Here is a 13550-nt window from a genome sequence, read left to right as displayed (position 1 = left end):
GGCCTAGGCCAGACAAGCTAAACGGGCCAAGGGCGTAGTATTGGTCGGCCCATCAGGCCCAAAGAAAAGGCTGGAATGCGGAGAGGTGTCCCACGAATCAGCTCGCAGTTCGGGCTCGGTCAAAGATTTCCGCATTCAATCAGATTGATTAGGGTGCGAGATTAGCGTAAATAATTAATTAGGCATTGATTGTGTATAATAAACTAGTATAAATACGTAAAGGGGGAGTCATTGTATGGGGGTCAAAAACTTTTACACTCAAGTAATAATATACACTTTTATCACTCAGAAACTCTCAGTTTAAGTTCGGAACTTTAACGGTGGTGAGCTCCTCCACTCGAAAAACACTTCGGAAGGAGAGTTCTGGTTTCAGTTCTCACACCGACTGTATACGCCTGTACAGGGAATTGGGGAGTTTGAAACACGACATTGAATAGATTGGCAGGGCTGCTAGGACATATTTTAGTAAGGTTGTCTTCCCAGCTGCTGAGAGATAATGGGTTGACCAACTGCAAGCTTGTTGTCGAATTCTATCCACTATGCTAGTGAATAGATCTTTCTTCTTCCTGTCAAAGAGTTCAGGTAATCCAAGATATTTACCTAAACCACCTTCCTTTGGATGCCCAGTTGGGTTTTGATGCTCTCTTTTGTCTCCATTGGAGTTTTTACAGAGAATGTTATGGCTGACTTATCGGCATTGATCTTCTGTCTTGAGGCTGCTTCGTACTGTTGAAGGATTTGCATCAGCATATGGCAGTTAAGCTCATCGGTCTTGCAGAAGAACATGGTGTCATCAGCAAAAAGTAAGTGGTTGATTCTCAGGCTCTGTTTCCCAACCTTTATACCTGTGAGTTTATTCTCTCTTTGTGCTTTTTGGCAGAGTCCCATCAATATTTCACTGCAGAGAATGAATAGATACGGGGAGAGTGGATCTCCCTGTCGTATTCCTCTCTGAGGGGTCACCAGTCCTTGAGCAGATTCATTCATGAGGTAGGAATATCTTACAGTTGTGACACATTGTAGGATCCAGTTAATCCACGTTGCATGAAAACCCATCCTTTCGAGGACTGCATTGATAAACTGCCATTCGATTCTGTCATATGCTTTACTTATGTCTGTTTTCACATCCATGTAGCATCTTTGTTTTGCAGACGAGGAGTGAAGGTAGTGGAGTACTTCATGCGTAATGAGGTCATTGTCAGAGATCACTCGTTGGGGAACAAAGGCCGATTGATTCTCTGCAACCATTGTATGCAGGATGGGTTGTAATCTTTTGGTGAGGATTTTAGATATGATTTTGTAGTAGACTGTGCATAGGGCTATTGGTCTGTAGTCTGCCATCCTCTTAGGGCTCTTTATCTTTGGTATCAATCTAACATGAGTGTTATTGATGTTGTTCGGCAGGATACCCAAGATAAAGAAACTTTGAATTTCTGAGATGATCTGAGGGCCTACTGTGCTCCAGTTGGATTGAAAGAAACTGGCTGAGAAGCATCTAGGCCTGGTGCTTTGTCCGGGTGGATAGAGAAGCAGGCTGATCTGATTTCCTCAGGCAAATGTATGGTGATTAGATCTGCATTTGTTTCCTCTGAAATTCGATGGTTTATGGCTTCATCAACAGTTGCAGTATTAACGGTTCCAGTAGATTTAAAGAGGTTGCGGTAGTAGTCCGTGATGGTATCTAAGATTTGATCTTCTTCATACCTCGCATGTCCATCATCATCCTCTAAAGCACCATCAGAATAGCCAGCAGCGAATTGCGACGGCACATGAAAAGCTAGAAGAACTCATGGCCGGTCAAGCTCCTATTTAATTCTAATACCGTATTTTTCCGTTATAGTGCTTTTGATTTTTGATTTTTGATTTTGATTGTGATTGTGATTGGGATTGGGATTGTGATTGTGATTGTGATTGTGATTGTGATTTTGATTTTGATTTTGATTTTGATTTTGATTTTGATTTTGATTTTGATTTTGATTTTGATTTTGATTTTGATTTTGATTTTGATTTTGATTTTGATTTTGATTTTGATTTTGATTTTGATTTTGATTTTGATTTTGATTTTGATTTTGATTTTGATTTTGATTTTGATTTTGATTTTGATTTTGATTTTGATTTTGATTTTGATTTTGATTTTGATTTTGATTTTGATTTTGATTTTGATTTTGATTTTGATTTTGATTTTGATTTTGATTTTGATTTTGATTTTGATTTTGATTTTGATTTTGATTTTGATTTTGATTTTGATTTTGATTTTGATTTTGATTTTGATTTTGATTTTGATTTTGATTTTGATTTTGATTTTGAGATATTTAGGGTCACAAAGCTAGATATGTAGAATAGATGGAGTAATGTTTGCAATATGCAAGTGTAATTATTCAAAGATTAGTTACTAATATAATGGTTTTGGAAAGTAAATAAACAAACAAAATAGTATATATATTTTTTTTTTCAACCAAACATTAATAATTAAAAAAGAACTCCAAGATTGGTTGCCCAAACCGGAGGAAAAGAGTTTACAAAAGTATATTCAGAAATTAAACATCTTGAAGATCGAGCCAGACAATCCGCCCTACCGTTGACGTCTCGAGGGATCCTGATTAGAGTGAAGGAGGGGTAAGAAGATCGGAGTAATGCAAAATCCTCCAGCAAATTCGAGAAAGCAGGCCAATCGTCCGGCGTCTGCACCATCGCAACTAACTCAGCACAGTCCATCTCAAAAGCCTGACAAACAACTCCAGCCGCCAGTAAAGCATCCATAGCCTAGATCAGTGCTTGTAATTCCGCATGTAAGGGAGTAAACCCTCGTCGTTGACTCCATGCTCCCAAAAGGAGCGTTGAATCTTCTCCACTGCAGCACCACCAACCCAAACCCTGTAAAGGATCTGTACTTTTCCAAGAATCATCAATCTGACAGCGTGGAAAAGAAATCCATGTCCTCCAATAAAGGCGGAGAATCCAGAAAACTGGCCGAGAATGATTTGGCCTCATGCCACAATATTTTATCATTGGCCGCTTGATTCAAGATTTCAGTTGGCTCTACCTCGATACCTTGGAAAACCTTTTTGTTCCTATCTTTCCAAATTAACCAGATAATCCATGGGAGATGAAGCGCTATATCAGAAACCCCGGATTGGGAAGATGCTCGCCAGAATATGAAGTCTAGATTCGCATAGATCGAGTTATATGGAAAGCCTCCCGGATCTAGTGCCACTGGGGACATTTCCCAAATGCATCGCGACCGTGGACACTCAAAGAGCGCATGGTTTATAGTCTCTATTGCAGAATCACACCGCTTACAAAAAGCCTCACACTGAACACCTCGATACGCAAGCCGTTCTAACACGGGGAGGGTACTCGACCCAATCTGCCAGAAAAAATGTTGAATCCTCGAGGGTACATCCAATTTCCACGTCTGCGCCCGCAAGGACACACAGGTCGGCCCATACTCAACATCCTCAATTAGTTCACGGGCCAACCGATGTCCTGATTTGACCGTATACTTCTCTGACTTAGTAAAATGCCATAATAATCTATCCGGTTGAGAAGTTTTACTAACCGGCATACTCTGAATGAGAGTAATATCCACTGGGTCAAAAAACTCCTCAAGAGTAGGCAAATGCCATTCCTTCGTTATTGGATTAATTAAATGATTTAACCATCAAACTGGCAACCACACCCTCCCCCAACCATTCGCTGGTCTTGGACGAATATCTATTAAGCTATATTTATTAAGCTATAAAATCTATATTAATATTTTTGAAGTATATTTTGGTTTACGCCCTTTAAGTTTTGCTTATTTAATTTGTTTTATTTACAACAGTAACCCCTAATGATTTTCCTAAAATAATATTTCGTAGAAAATCAATTAATGGAACTATTTAAATTGACCTAATTTGATATGTTTATTGCCATAAATAAATTGACAACATCTATACATTTCGATTTTTCCAAAAACAACTCTACGCATTAAATTTTTAATCCCATAAAAATCTTCAAAACTATTTGAATAGATCTTTAGAGACTCTATGATCTCTTAAATTTAAATGACACAGCCGAATTTGAGTAACAAATTATTAAAATTGCAGTAATTATCATAACGTTAATAAAGTTCATAAAAACGGAAACCCAAATTTAGAAACTCAATAATCGGGTATTTATAAATTTAGCATCAAGAAATACATTTAATATAGTATATATCACGTTAAGAAACTAAATATTATTTTGCGATAATGTTATCAACTCAAATAGGAAAACACTAAAATCTCTCTTTTATTGCTACAGATCGTAAACTCCTTGCTCATCAAGCATTTTCCATGTATATATATTAACTTCACAAACGAAACACAACACCCACAACCAAAACCACTAATATGACGGTTTTGAAATACAGGTTAAACCACTAATATGACGGTTTGTTGTTATATGGCGGGACATGTTGTAATTAACATGACGGTTTGAATTAACATTAGTATAAATATAAAATATTATTAATTCGGTTTTGAAGCACGGATTAAATATTCATTTAATTATTTGATCAATACCACTAATATTAGAATTTTAGACATATTAAATCAGGGTAATTTAACTAAAATTTTGTAAAACAGTTAAATCACTGGTAAAATTATGACTTAATCCGACAATAGCTTATAAATTACATATTTATGTATTTATTTCCCCTATTATTTTTTTAATAATTGACAATCCAAAAAAAGATATTTTTAACTAAACAAAATAAACTAAATATAAAAAACAAATAAAAATTAGAATGTTATTAAATTTTTAAAAATTGTCCCATGGTTTACCGCGGATTAAATTCTAGCATCACGAGTTAAAATCTAGTAATAAATTATAGTCAAAGTTATGAATGACTTTTGTTAAATGCGGAAAATAAAACTTATTATAAATGCAGATAGAAAATATATGTAAATTTTTGTTTTATTTGGTTAAGAGCATATGACATACGAAATTTAAATATGAATAGCGACAACAACATAAATCAGTAACATTAGTTCGTGTGTAATGCCGTTAATTAAACATTTTAAATTTCTAAATGGGTGAACCGATGGTTTTGATGCACTTATGGTTAACAAATTTGTAACCATAAGGTCCATAACTATTATTAGAAACGGAAGCGGATCAGTTTAGCGTGAATGGATACTCTGAAAATCAGCAATAGTGTCTTAAAATTCTTTTTTTCCTCCGGAGGGAAAAGTCCTTCCCTTTTGGGCCGGTTGTGGGAGAACAATTAACGTCAAGTTACTTTACCCTTTTTCCGTTTCATAATAGATTAGTTAACCTAAAGAAAAAATAAGCCTTACTCACAGGTATTTGAGCAATTTTTCAATTAATAATATCAGAACGTTTCCGCGGTCGAATCCATTTTGCATTGCTTGTGAAGTATAAGTATGTATTCGAGTATGTCCTATAGATTTAGATTCAACTACTTATCCTTATTAATAAACTAATAGCAAGGAAGAAACAAAATTTTTTTTGTGGTTAAAAATTATGATTTTAATAATCTTTTAAAGTTATGGTCCGATAAATAAATTTTACAAATTAGTACTCGCAATTTTATAAATAGTTTTTGCAGGACACAATAGTCTTTATGAAAAGTGAAGCTAGTGTTCTCGATAATTTCTGCTTCAGTAATAATCTTACCCCAATAAGAACATAGATACCATAATAATCTTACCCCAATAAGAACATAGATAATTGTAAGTGGTAACAATGTTTTAGGATTACAAGAGACGAGAGAATATGGTAGAGAGAGAGGATGTGTGAGAAAGAAGGAGAATGTGAAAATGAGAACCTTTGCAAAATGAAACTAAAACTCCTTCATAATATAAGATTACAAGAGTGCAATAATGCAGTTATTTTTTTTTTTAGAAACTTACAGTTATTTTTGGTCTCTGAGCAAAATAATTAATAATTTTCCCTAATAAATTCCTTCCATTTCAATAGACAGACACATGAGCAAAAACGTAATTTCCTTCTTAATCAATATATAAAAGATTCAGATCGATATCTAAACATTTAGAACCATCTATTTTACCCCGAAATAACGAGAGAAACTACTCAACAGGCCATGAAATGTTGAACATTGAAGCGTCCATAAAATGTGTTTTCGTCTACCAAAAAACAATAGCTACAACTAAAACATGTCGATCTGAAACAGATACTTTTGACCAGCAACAAACCAAGGATACTGACACAAGGAACATGATTTGTAACGTTCTAACAAATAAACCGCAGGCCACAATTCTCAGAATCATGAAAAAACATTTTCTAGTCGTCCAAAAGGATCTACACCAGGGGCAAATTGATTTGGTTAAGCCAGCAATGTATATGATATATGTTGAGCCAGCCTTATTCCCCTGTCTGATAGGATTTTACCTCATCGCTGCTCCTCATCGGGTATTTCTTGACCAATTGCCTGTAGCGCAAGTCTGTAGTATAAAATCCCCATTGTTGCCATACAGGCTCTGCACATTGGTCACACAGATTTAGGCCACAACTGATAATACTAACTTATTTTGCACCAGATATTTGACATATAACGAGCAGGTGAAGAAAGAGTTACACCGTAAACAAGGTCTTACATGAGAGCTATGAGAATTAGTATTTTCCTTATATCCATTCTTGATGATCGTTGATGCCTTACACGACCTTCAGAACCATCATCTGCTTTCGTTGCATCCTTACGAGGTGGTGCTGTCACGGGCAGAGTTGGTAATGCAGTAGACCAGAAAGGTAGTAAAGCCCGTAGAAACTTGTGACGAAGAGGACCTTACATGGATAAAGAAAATGAAAATCAGTCAAAGTCATCGTCACTGATTCGTAATGAAAATGGAGTTCGTCTACTGGAAGGCAGACACTTGCAGCTTGAAGTAAATACTATGCATCTCAGAAACAAAAACCAGATGCATATCCTCAGCCTAAGTCTTCTACTAACGCAAAACCAAAACATCATTTCAGACAAGAGCGGTAAAAAAGATACGGTCTTTCTCCCACCTCTTCTTGAGTACTTTTTACGATCTCCGTCTTCATCGTCCGCATAATATAGAGTCTCGGAGTTCTGCCTGTCCACAGCGGGTACTCCTTTCCGTGCAGCAGCAGCAAGCTATATACAATATCAACAAATACATAAATTTGTGACAATTGATAAGAGGGGAAACAGATATTGCTACTAGTTTTTGCGAAAAAACAAAGAGAATCTTACTCCAGGGCTTGAGCTTTTCATGTAATTCCCAGCTGAAGCAGGAACATCTATCTCAACTATCTCTGAAACCGCAGGTTTGGAATATTCTCCATTTCCGGCTACTGAATAACTATCAGGCAGCTTTTTTCCTTCTTGTGCATGAGAAGATGATGATAAATTAATTAATGCATCTGAAGCAAATGCAGGGGGTGGGCTACGAGATTCAGTGGATCGAGAAACCGGATGGTTCCCAAGTAAATTCTTCTCAAGACCAGTCTGCCATATAGAAAGCGGAGAATTATATCAAACTAAACCAGTAATCATTTCACGACATGTTATAGTGTTCACTAGTCAACACAAAACTATGTGACAATACGATACTCTGCCATATTACTGGGGGATAATATATGCTCACATTGAGAGATGTCTGAAGTGAGGGTAACACTCAAAAAGGTAATACTTTGGAGATCTTAACTTCTTTCAAGATGAAAAGTTGGATAATCAACAATAACAATTGAGCTAAAAGATAAAACTGACCTGCGTAATCACTTCCCTTAAGAGTGCATGAAGCCGAGATCCTGCATCTTTTACCATCTTGGGAGGCCATATCTGCAATTGAAACCATATGAGAACTATAATATGGCACTCTCCCAAGAACGAAACAACACGTCGACGTAAGATAAAACCATATGAGAACTATAATATGGCACTCTCCCATACAAATTGTTTTTAAAGTAAAAAAAAAAAAGGACAGACAGGAATGTCATACAATCGGGATGGCTATTACTCTATTAGCTCAAACCTTGGTGGACCAAATTAATCAAGATAACTACCTCCAGTATATCACATCATAGAGTAAAGTATTACATACCAGAACACAGGAAGCAGCTAAAAGTCATCCGATATTTGATAGAAAAGAGTCAAGAGAACATGAATTATCTATCATTAATTACTCTAATTTTAATTACTTTTCGAAGATTTGTGTGTCTAGGCGTAATATTGATTGATTGGCACTCATCTGCTACATTACAAACAAAGGTTGCTACTGACTTGAAGAAGTTAACTAAAACAGAAAATCATGGACTACCAATCCCCTAATAATAAAAAAAATACAACATTTAGTATACAACGTTAGGTCCAAAACAAGTCACCCAAGTATCCACAAAAAACGAACACATTGATAGAAAGCCAGAACAGCACTTATCAAGTGCTCATTATTGCTAAAAAGAATCACTGGAGATCACTCTAACTCAAATATTTCTCTAAATCCAGGTATCAATATGAGACACCAACCAATAGCTCCCGTGAGGAGTTATACTCAAGAAAAACAATGCAATAAAAAAACAGGAAGAGCACAAAAGAACCTTTTCTACTACATTCATATGTATCAATTGGACTTACAGGCGTGTTACATGATGGACACACATAACCAGCAGGTGCAGTATGAGGAGGAAAACTCTTGATATGCGAAACCAAGCAATTTGTATGTAAAGCATCTGATACAAATAGAAGATAGAGATAATTCCAATTATTTAGTTGCAGAAGACACTCAGAAATAAAAATCGAATCCAACAGTGGTAAAATTCAGATAACATACGCAAGCAACCCAACCGAGTGACTTGATGACCTGCCCCCTCATCAAATGTTGCTTGGCATTGACAACACTTTGGCTGATCATACTCTCCATCTATCACCCATTCTGAATAAGTCCGGACCTATCGATTACAACATGATAAAAACATCTTTCAGTCTCGTTTCTCCATGTCAAACATAAAGCAGCATAAAGAAAACAAAAAAAAAATCTGAACACTGCTCAACCAAAGAGAGAGGAAAATGGCTGTAGAGAGATTATAAAATAGAGCAGATGACTGCTTGTGCACACAGATCAGGAAAAACAAGCTAGATATGCCCGAGAAATAGATCTTGCTGCCACTAACGTTAATCTTGCGTAGGTCATGACGGACAAGTGTGAAATTAATATCAATAAAATGTCTATACAGCTCCAAAGACAGATCAGAGACGGAGTTTCTACTCTTGAAAGTATGGAGTTCTTTAAAATGACAATCATATCACTAGATAACCAATTTGGCACCATATATCCAGATTATCCATTCAAATTCACGAAAAAACAGTCAACAACTAAACCAGACCAAACCAAACGCTTCTGTTCCCAAAAGCAGCAATTATTTCCAATAGTAGAAGATCTTCCACATAGTTTTTTTCTTCTTCTATTTCTACGAGGATACCACATTCCAAACAACAAGAGACTAACTCTCCTAGAAAACTATCAGCTCGCCATGTAACACCAAATAGTATATGATTTTGATAAATCATACCACACAAGTTTGATGCTCCGGGAAGCAAATACATTCTCCGCAAACAGGGACCTTGTGAACAAAGCAATACAGCTTCGTAGCCTGAAAACAAAACAACACAAAGAGAAACGGAAACATTAACGAGCTTTACAAGAGAATCCAAACAGAAACAACCAATTTCTTTCCACCAAAGAAAACACAAATCCAGATCAAACCAAATGCGACAATGTTGGGGAAAATCACATGCAAACATAAAATTCGAAAAACTCAGATGCAAGATCAGAAATCGCTAACAGTCATCATTCGACAAGAAACGCATCCCACAGATCATCAATTGATAAGCTATCCAGTCTAAGAAATCAGTAGATGAAAAATACCTTTCTGCATTTGCAGACCACCATTGCGAAGGGACAATGATCCCCGGCTGAGAGAGAGAGCTCAGAGGATTAGATCGCACTCCCGCAATCGAAACAAGCTTAAGGTCCTCGGCTGTTGATTAAGGATCACACAGAATAAGAAGACGGAGAGAAATTAGAGATCGGAGAAAAGCTGAGCTCGTCGGAAGATATTCTGGGATTCAATAATCAGATCAGGGGACTAAGAAGAAGAAGAAACTGAGAGGATCCGAAATTGGAGCTCTCTGGAAGGAACAATTGAATCCCAAAATTCGAAACCTAGATTGAAGAAAACGAAAGAGAGAAGAGAACCTACCAAAGCAGAAGCGATTCAGAGAGATTTTTTTTCCGTTTTTGCTCTCTTTGATGTTTCCTCAAGGGAGCACTCGTCTTTTTCTTATGCCCTATGAATATTGATATTTTACCATTCACTCTCTTTTTGTTTTTTACACACAACAAAAAAACAAGGAAAAAAACCAATCTCACTGTTACTATAATTAATGGTATAATATATTTCTCTAAAAGTAAAAAAAAAAAAAAGTGCAAAAATAAAAATAAAACACTCGAAAAGTCGAAATCACCAATTTTTGCAATTTTACCTTTTATATCTTAAAAAATGCAAACTAATCCTACAAAATTCAAAATAATACAAAACATAAATTTTATACGTATGTTTTAAATGTTTTCATGGCAACCTTCAATTTGATATTATTTTTTAAACATTTTCTAAATTTTTTTTTTATTCAGTATGACTGATTTTAATTTTAGAGATGACAGGTAGAGTTCTGCAATTTTTTTTTTTTTTTTTTTTACACTCAAAATTCCGACGCAGAAATTGAAAATTAATGAATAAATTAAAATGTACGTTTTACATAAATCTGCAAAACTAAAATATAAATCTTTCCTTTTCCTATAACACATAAATATCCTTTTTTGAAACAGGAAAATACCTGAAAAAAAAAAAGGGAAAAAGTTAAGGCAAAGGTGGGTTTAACATACATTATATACATCTACGTTACAGTCTCAAATTGAGTCGAACGAGAATGATGCAAAATCAGGAAAAAACACCACAAGACCTTCAATCATCGGCAATGAAGATGGTTCTTCCCTCTGCTGCTTCGAATACTCAATACTTGGTCTACGGTAATTCATCGGAAAATCCTACGGTCTCCACGATTCTGTGTTTGTCGTCTTGTGAAAACTCCAAGAAGAGGAACCCTGATGATTCAGCCATGGTTTCTTGCACACCAAGCGAAAACAGATTAACTAAAGAAGAAAGAAAGATTAAGCAATTGAGGAACGTCACAATCACGAATGAAGAAAGGGCAAAGGACGACTGGTGCGATGTTTCAACAGAACTGACACTCTTCAAAGATCCATGGATCATCAAGAAGGTATTAACCACTAGCGATCTTGGCCAGCTTAGCCGTCTTCTTCTTCACACTGTCCCCATTGAGGACCACATCATCAAATATCTCAACAAGGGTGACAAGATTAACGTGCAGGAAGGGTTAGGAATCACGGTCGATGTGTATGACCACGACACTGACTCTACGTACGAGCTGCTTCTAAAGAGATGGACCACGTTGCATAGTTATGTTTTAAACGGTGGATGGCGTATGTACTTTGTCCGTAGGAGAGGTTTGAGAAAAGGAGACGAAATTGGACTATTTTGGGATCGTTTTGCTTCGAGGCTCCACTTTCGTGTGCTTTCTCGTGCAGCTACATAAGTTTTTGTAGATCAGAAGAAGAACCCTAACTAGTGGAGCAAAGAGCGGAGGGAGGCAGAGAGAGACGTCGAGAGAGATTCTTCTTCTTTTTAGGCTTCTCAAGTTTAGTACTTGCATTCGCATAATTTTCTCAACATGGATTAATTTTAATACAACTTCTAATATTATTTTGGAACTTAATTTTCTCCGAGGTAATGTAAAGGAAATTATTCAATAGTGTTTAGCACTAGCCCAAGACCGTAATTGCATCTCCATTGGTTAAGAGTCCATGAGTTCTTCTTAACCATATTTATAATTTAAATATTGCAAAATCAAAAGTTAAGATACCCTTATGAGTAATTATTTTTTACTTACTCCAATGGTAGGGTTCTTAAAGTTTAAATATTTGAAAATTATGTGTTTTGGTTTATAAAACATGAGAGCATTAACAAGTGTGAAGTAGTTTCTTAATCCTTTTACGAATTGTAAATCTTTCACAAAACATTAAATTAAAGACATCAATAAACAGTGAGATTGCAAAGAGGAGTAATTGATATGATAAATAGAAGGCTCGATCCACGACATAGCAGCAATTTATATGATCTCATCAGAGCATTTGTATTTGTCAAAAAATAACAATCATCTTCGACAACATTAGATCAAGAGGAGACCCATTCTTTTGTGATAAGGTTTGTAAACTATGCATTTACTTAATCCTTATTATCAACTGTTACAAATGGACAAAGAACATATCAAAAACTGCAGAACATGTGAAGGAACGAGAAAAACAAGAACAAGAAGGAACAAATAAACTATCAATGTCTTGACACTGTTTTGCACCATATCCAAAATTCATGCAAGATGTTAAGTGTTAATAGGAAGACAAGGGACAATGATCGTATATCAAAATCCTCTTAATAATTACAAGTCTCCTCTTAGCCACTCACAAACCTTTTTGCTGCTCACTATTAGAGCGTCTCCACTCATGGGTACTACTCTCATGGGTACTCATGTTTTTGGGCCCCAAAACAATATTAAAAAAACCAATTCTGGGTCACGAAGGTGAGGATCGTTGTTGTGGGAAGCAATTTTAGCAACAGGTTAAGAATGCTACGTGGCATCCTGTGGTAGGTTGGAGCGAAAATATAAAATGTTTTTTTTTTCTTTCCCATTTCTTCTCTCTTTCTCCCGACTGTCTCTCTCTCTTCTATTTCGTAGAAGTCAGGCGATTGAAGAGGCGATTCATCCCGAATCGGAAAACTCAATGGCTTCAGGTCGAATCCTTTGATTTTTCCGACTTAAACTGGAGGATAGTTGGTCACCCAGAGGCGATGGCTTCCAGATCGGCTCAATCGTAAGAGTTGACGGTTCGGTTCTCACGGCAACCGACGGCGGTGGTTCCTTTTAATGGGATAACAACGGCGGAGGATTCTTCTGGTGGCCTACAAGGAACAGTGAGGTCCATTGGCTACCGAATCGGAGATAGAAGGTTCGTCTTCTCCTTTCCGATTTATTGCATGTATTTGAAATTAATCTTTGGTTGTCTATAATAGTTAGGGTTTCAGATTAATTGATTGATTGTTAGATTGGTAAATGTTTTATTTCGATTTGACTTATTAGTCGTAGATTATGAGATTAGTTGGATGTTCAATCGGTTTTGAGAATTTTTTTGGAGGGTGATCGGGTTTATGTTTTAATCGAGTTATTGTCTGATAGTTTTTTCAAGAATTAATACATTTTTATGTTCTTGTTATCTTATGTTTGTCTGTTTTGTTATAGATTGTTGATTGAATCCTTGTTTTGTTCTCAATATTAGGAGTACAATGTTTTAGTTTATGTCTTGTATAAGTAATTGTGTGATCAATGTTGATCCGGTTGTCATGTTTTGTGCGTGGTGCTTCATAAACTGTGTGTAGCTGTTAAATGGTGA

At 36.1% G+C, this 13550-nt stretch overlaps 1 protein-coding gene across 2 annotated transcripts; it reads right to left on the bottom strand.

Annotated features, from left to right (window-relative positions):
- LOC104747340 (zinc finger protein-like 1 homolog) lies at positions 6076–10315 on the bottom strand. Of its 2 annotated transcripts, none has more exons than XM_010468964.1 (10): positions 10228–10315; positions 9894–10005; positions 9538–9618; positions 8799–8916; positions 8603–8697; positions 7739–7810; positions 7223–7477; positions 7015–7123; positions 6603–6789; positions 6076–6485 (listed from the first exon to the last, which is right to left on the bottom strand). In XM_010468964.1, the coding sequence occupies exons 2-10, from the start codon at positions 9915–9917 to the stop codon at positions 6398–6400; spliced, it is 1029 nt and encodes a 342-aa protein (XP_010467266.1). In that variant the 5' UTR covers positions 9918–10005; positions 10228–10315; the 3' UTR covers positions 6076–6397. The 2 variants fall into 2 exon arrangements, with proteins under 2 accessions (XP_010467266.1, XP_010467267.1); XM_010468965.2 differs by having other exon boundaries at positions 9894–10086; positions 10228–10305.

Source organism: Camelina sativa, chromosome 15, assembly GCF_000633955.1.
Source record: "Camelina sativa cultivar DH55 chromosome 15, Cs, whole genome shotgun sequence".
Lineage (NCBI taxonomy): Eukaryota > Viridiplantae > Streptophyta > Magnoliopsida > Brassicales > Brassicaceae > Camelina > Camelina sativa.
The sequence above is the reverse complement of the archived record's forward strand: the minus strand, read 5'-3'. Positions and strand labels throughout refer to the sequence as shown.

Bases quoted from the DNA above. Each gene is read 5' to 3' on its own strand.
- LOC104747340 (XM_010468964.1), bottom strand. From the start codon at position 9,917: ATGGTGGTCTGCAAATGCAGAAAG. The intron at 8,917-9,537 runs GTATGATTTATC...TGTAATCGATAG, and splicing joins CGGAGCATCAAACTTGTGTG to GTCCGGACTTATTCAGAATG. The intron at 8,698-8,798 runs GTATGTTATCTG...TATTTGTATCAG, and splicing joins CACTCGGTTGGGTTGCTTGC to ATGCTTTACATACAAATTGC.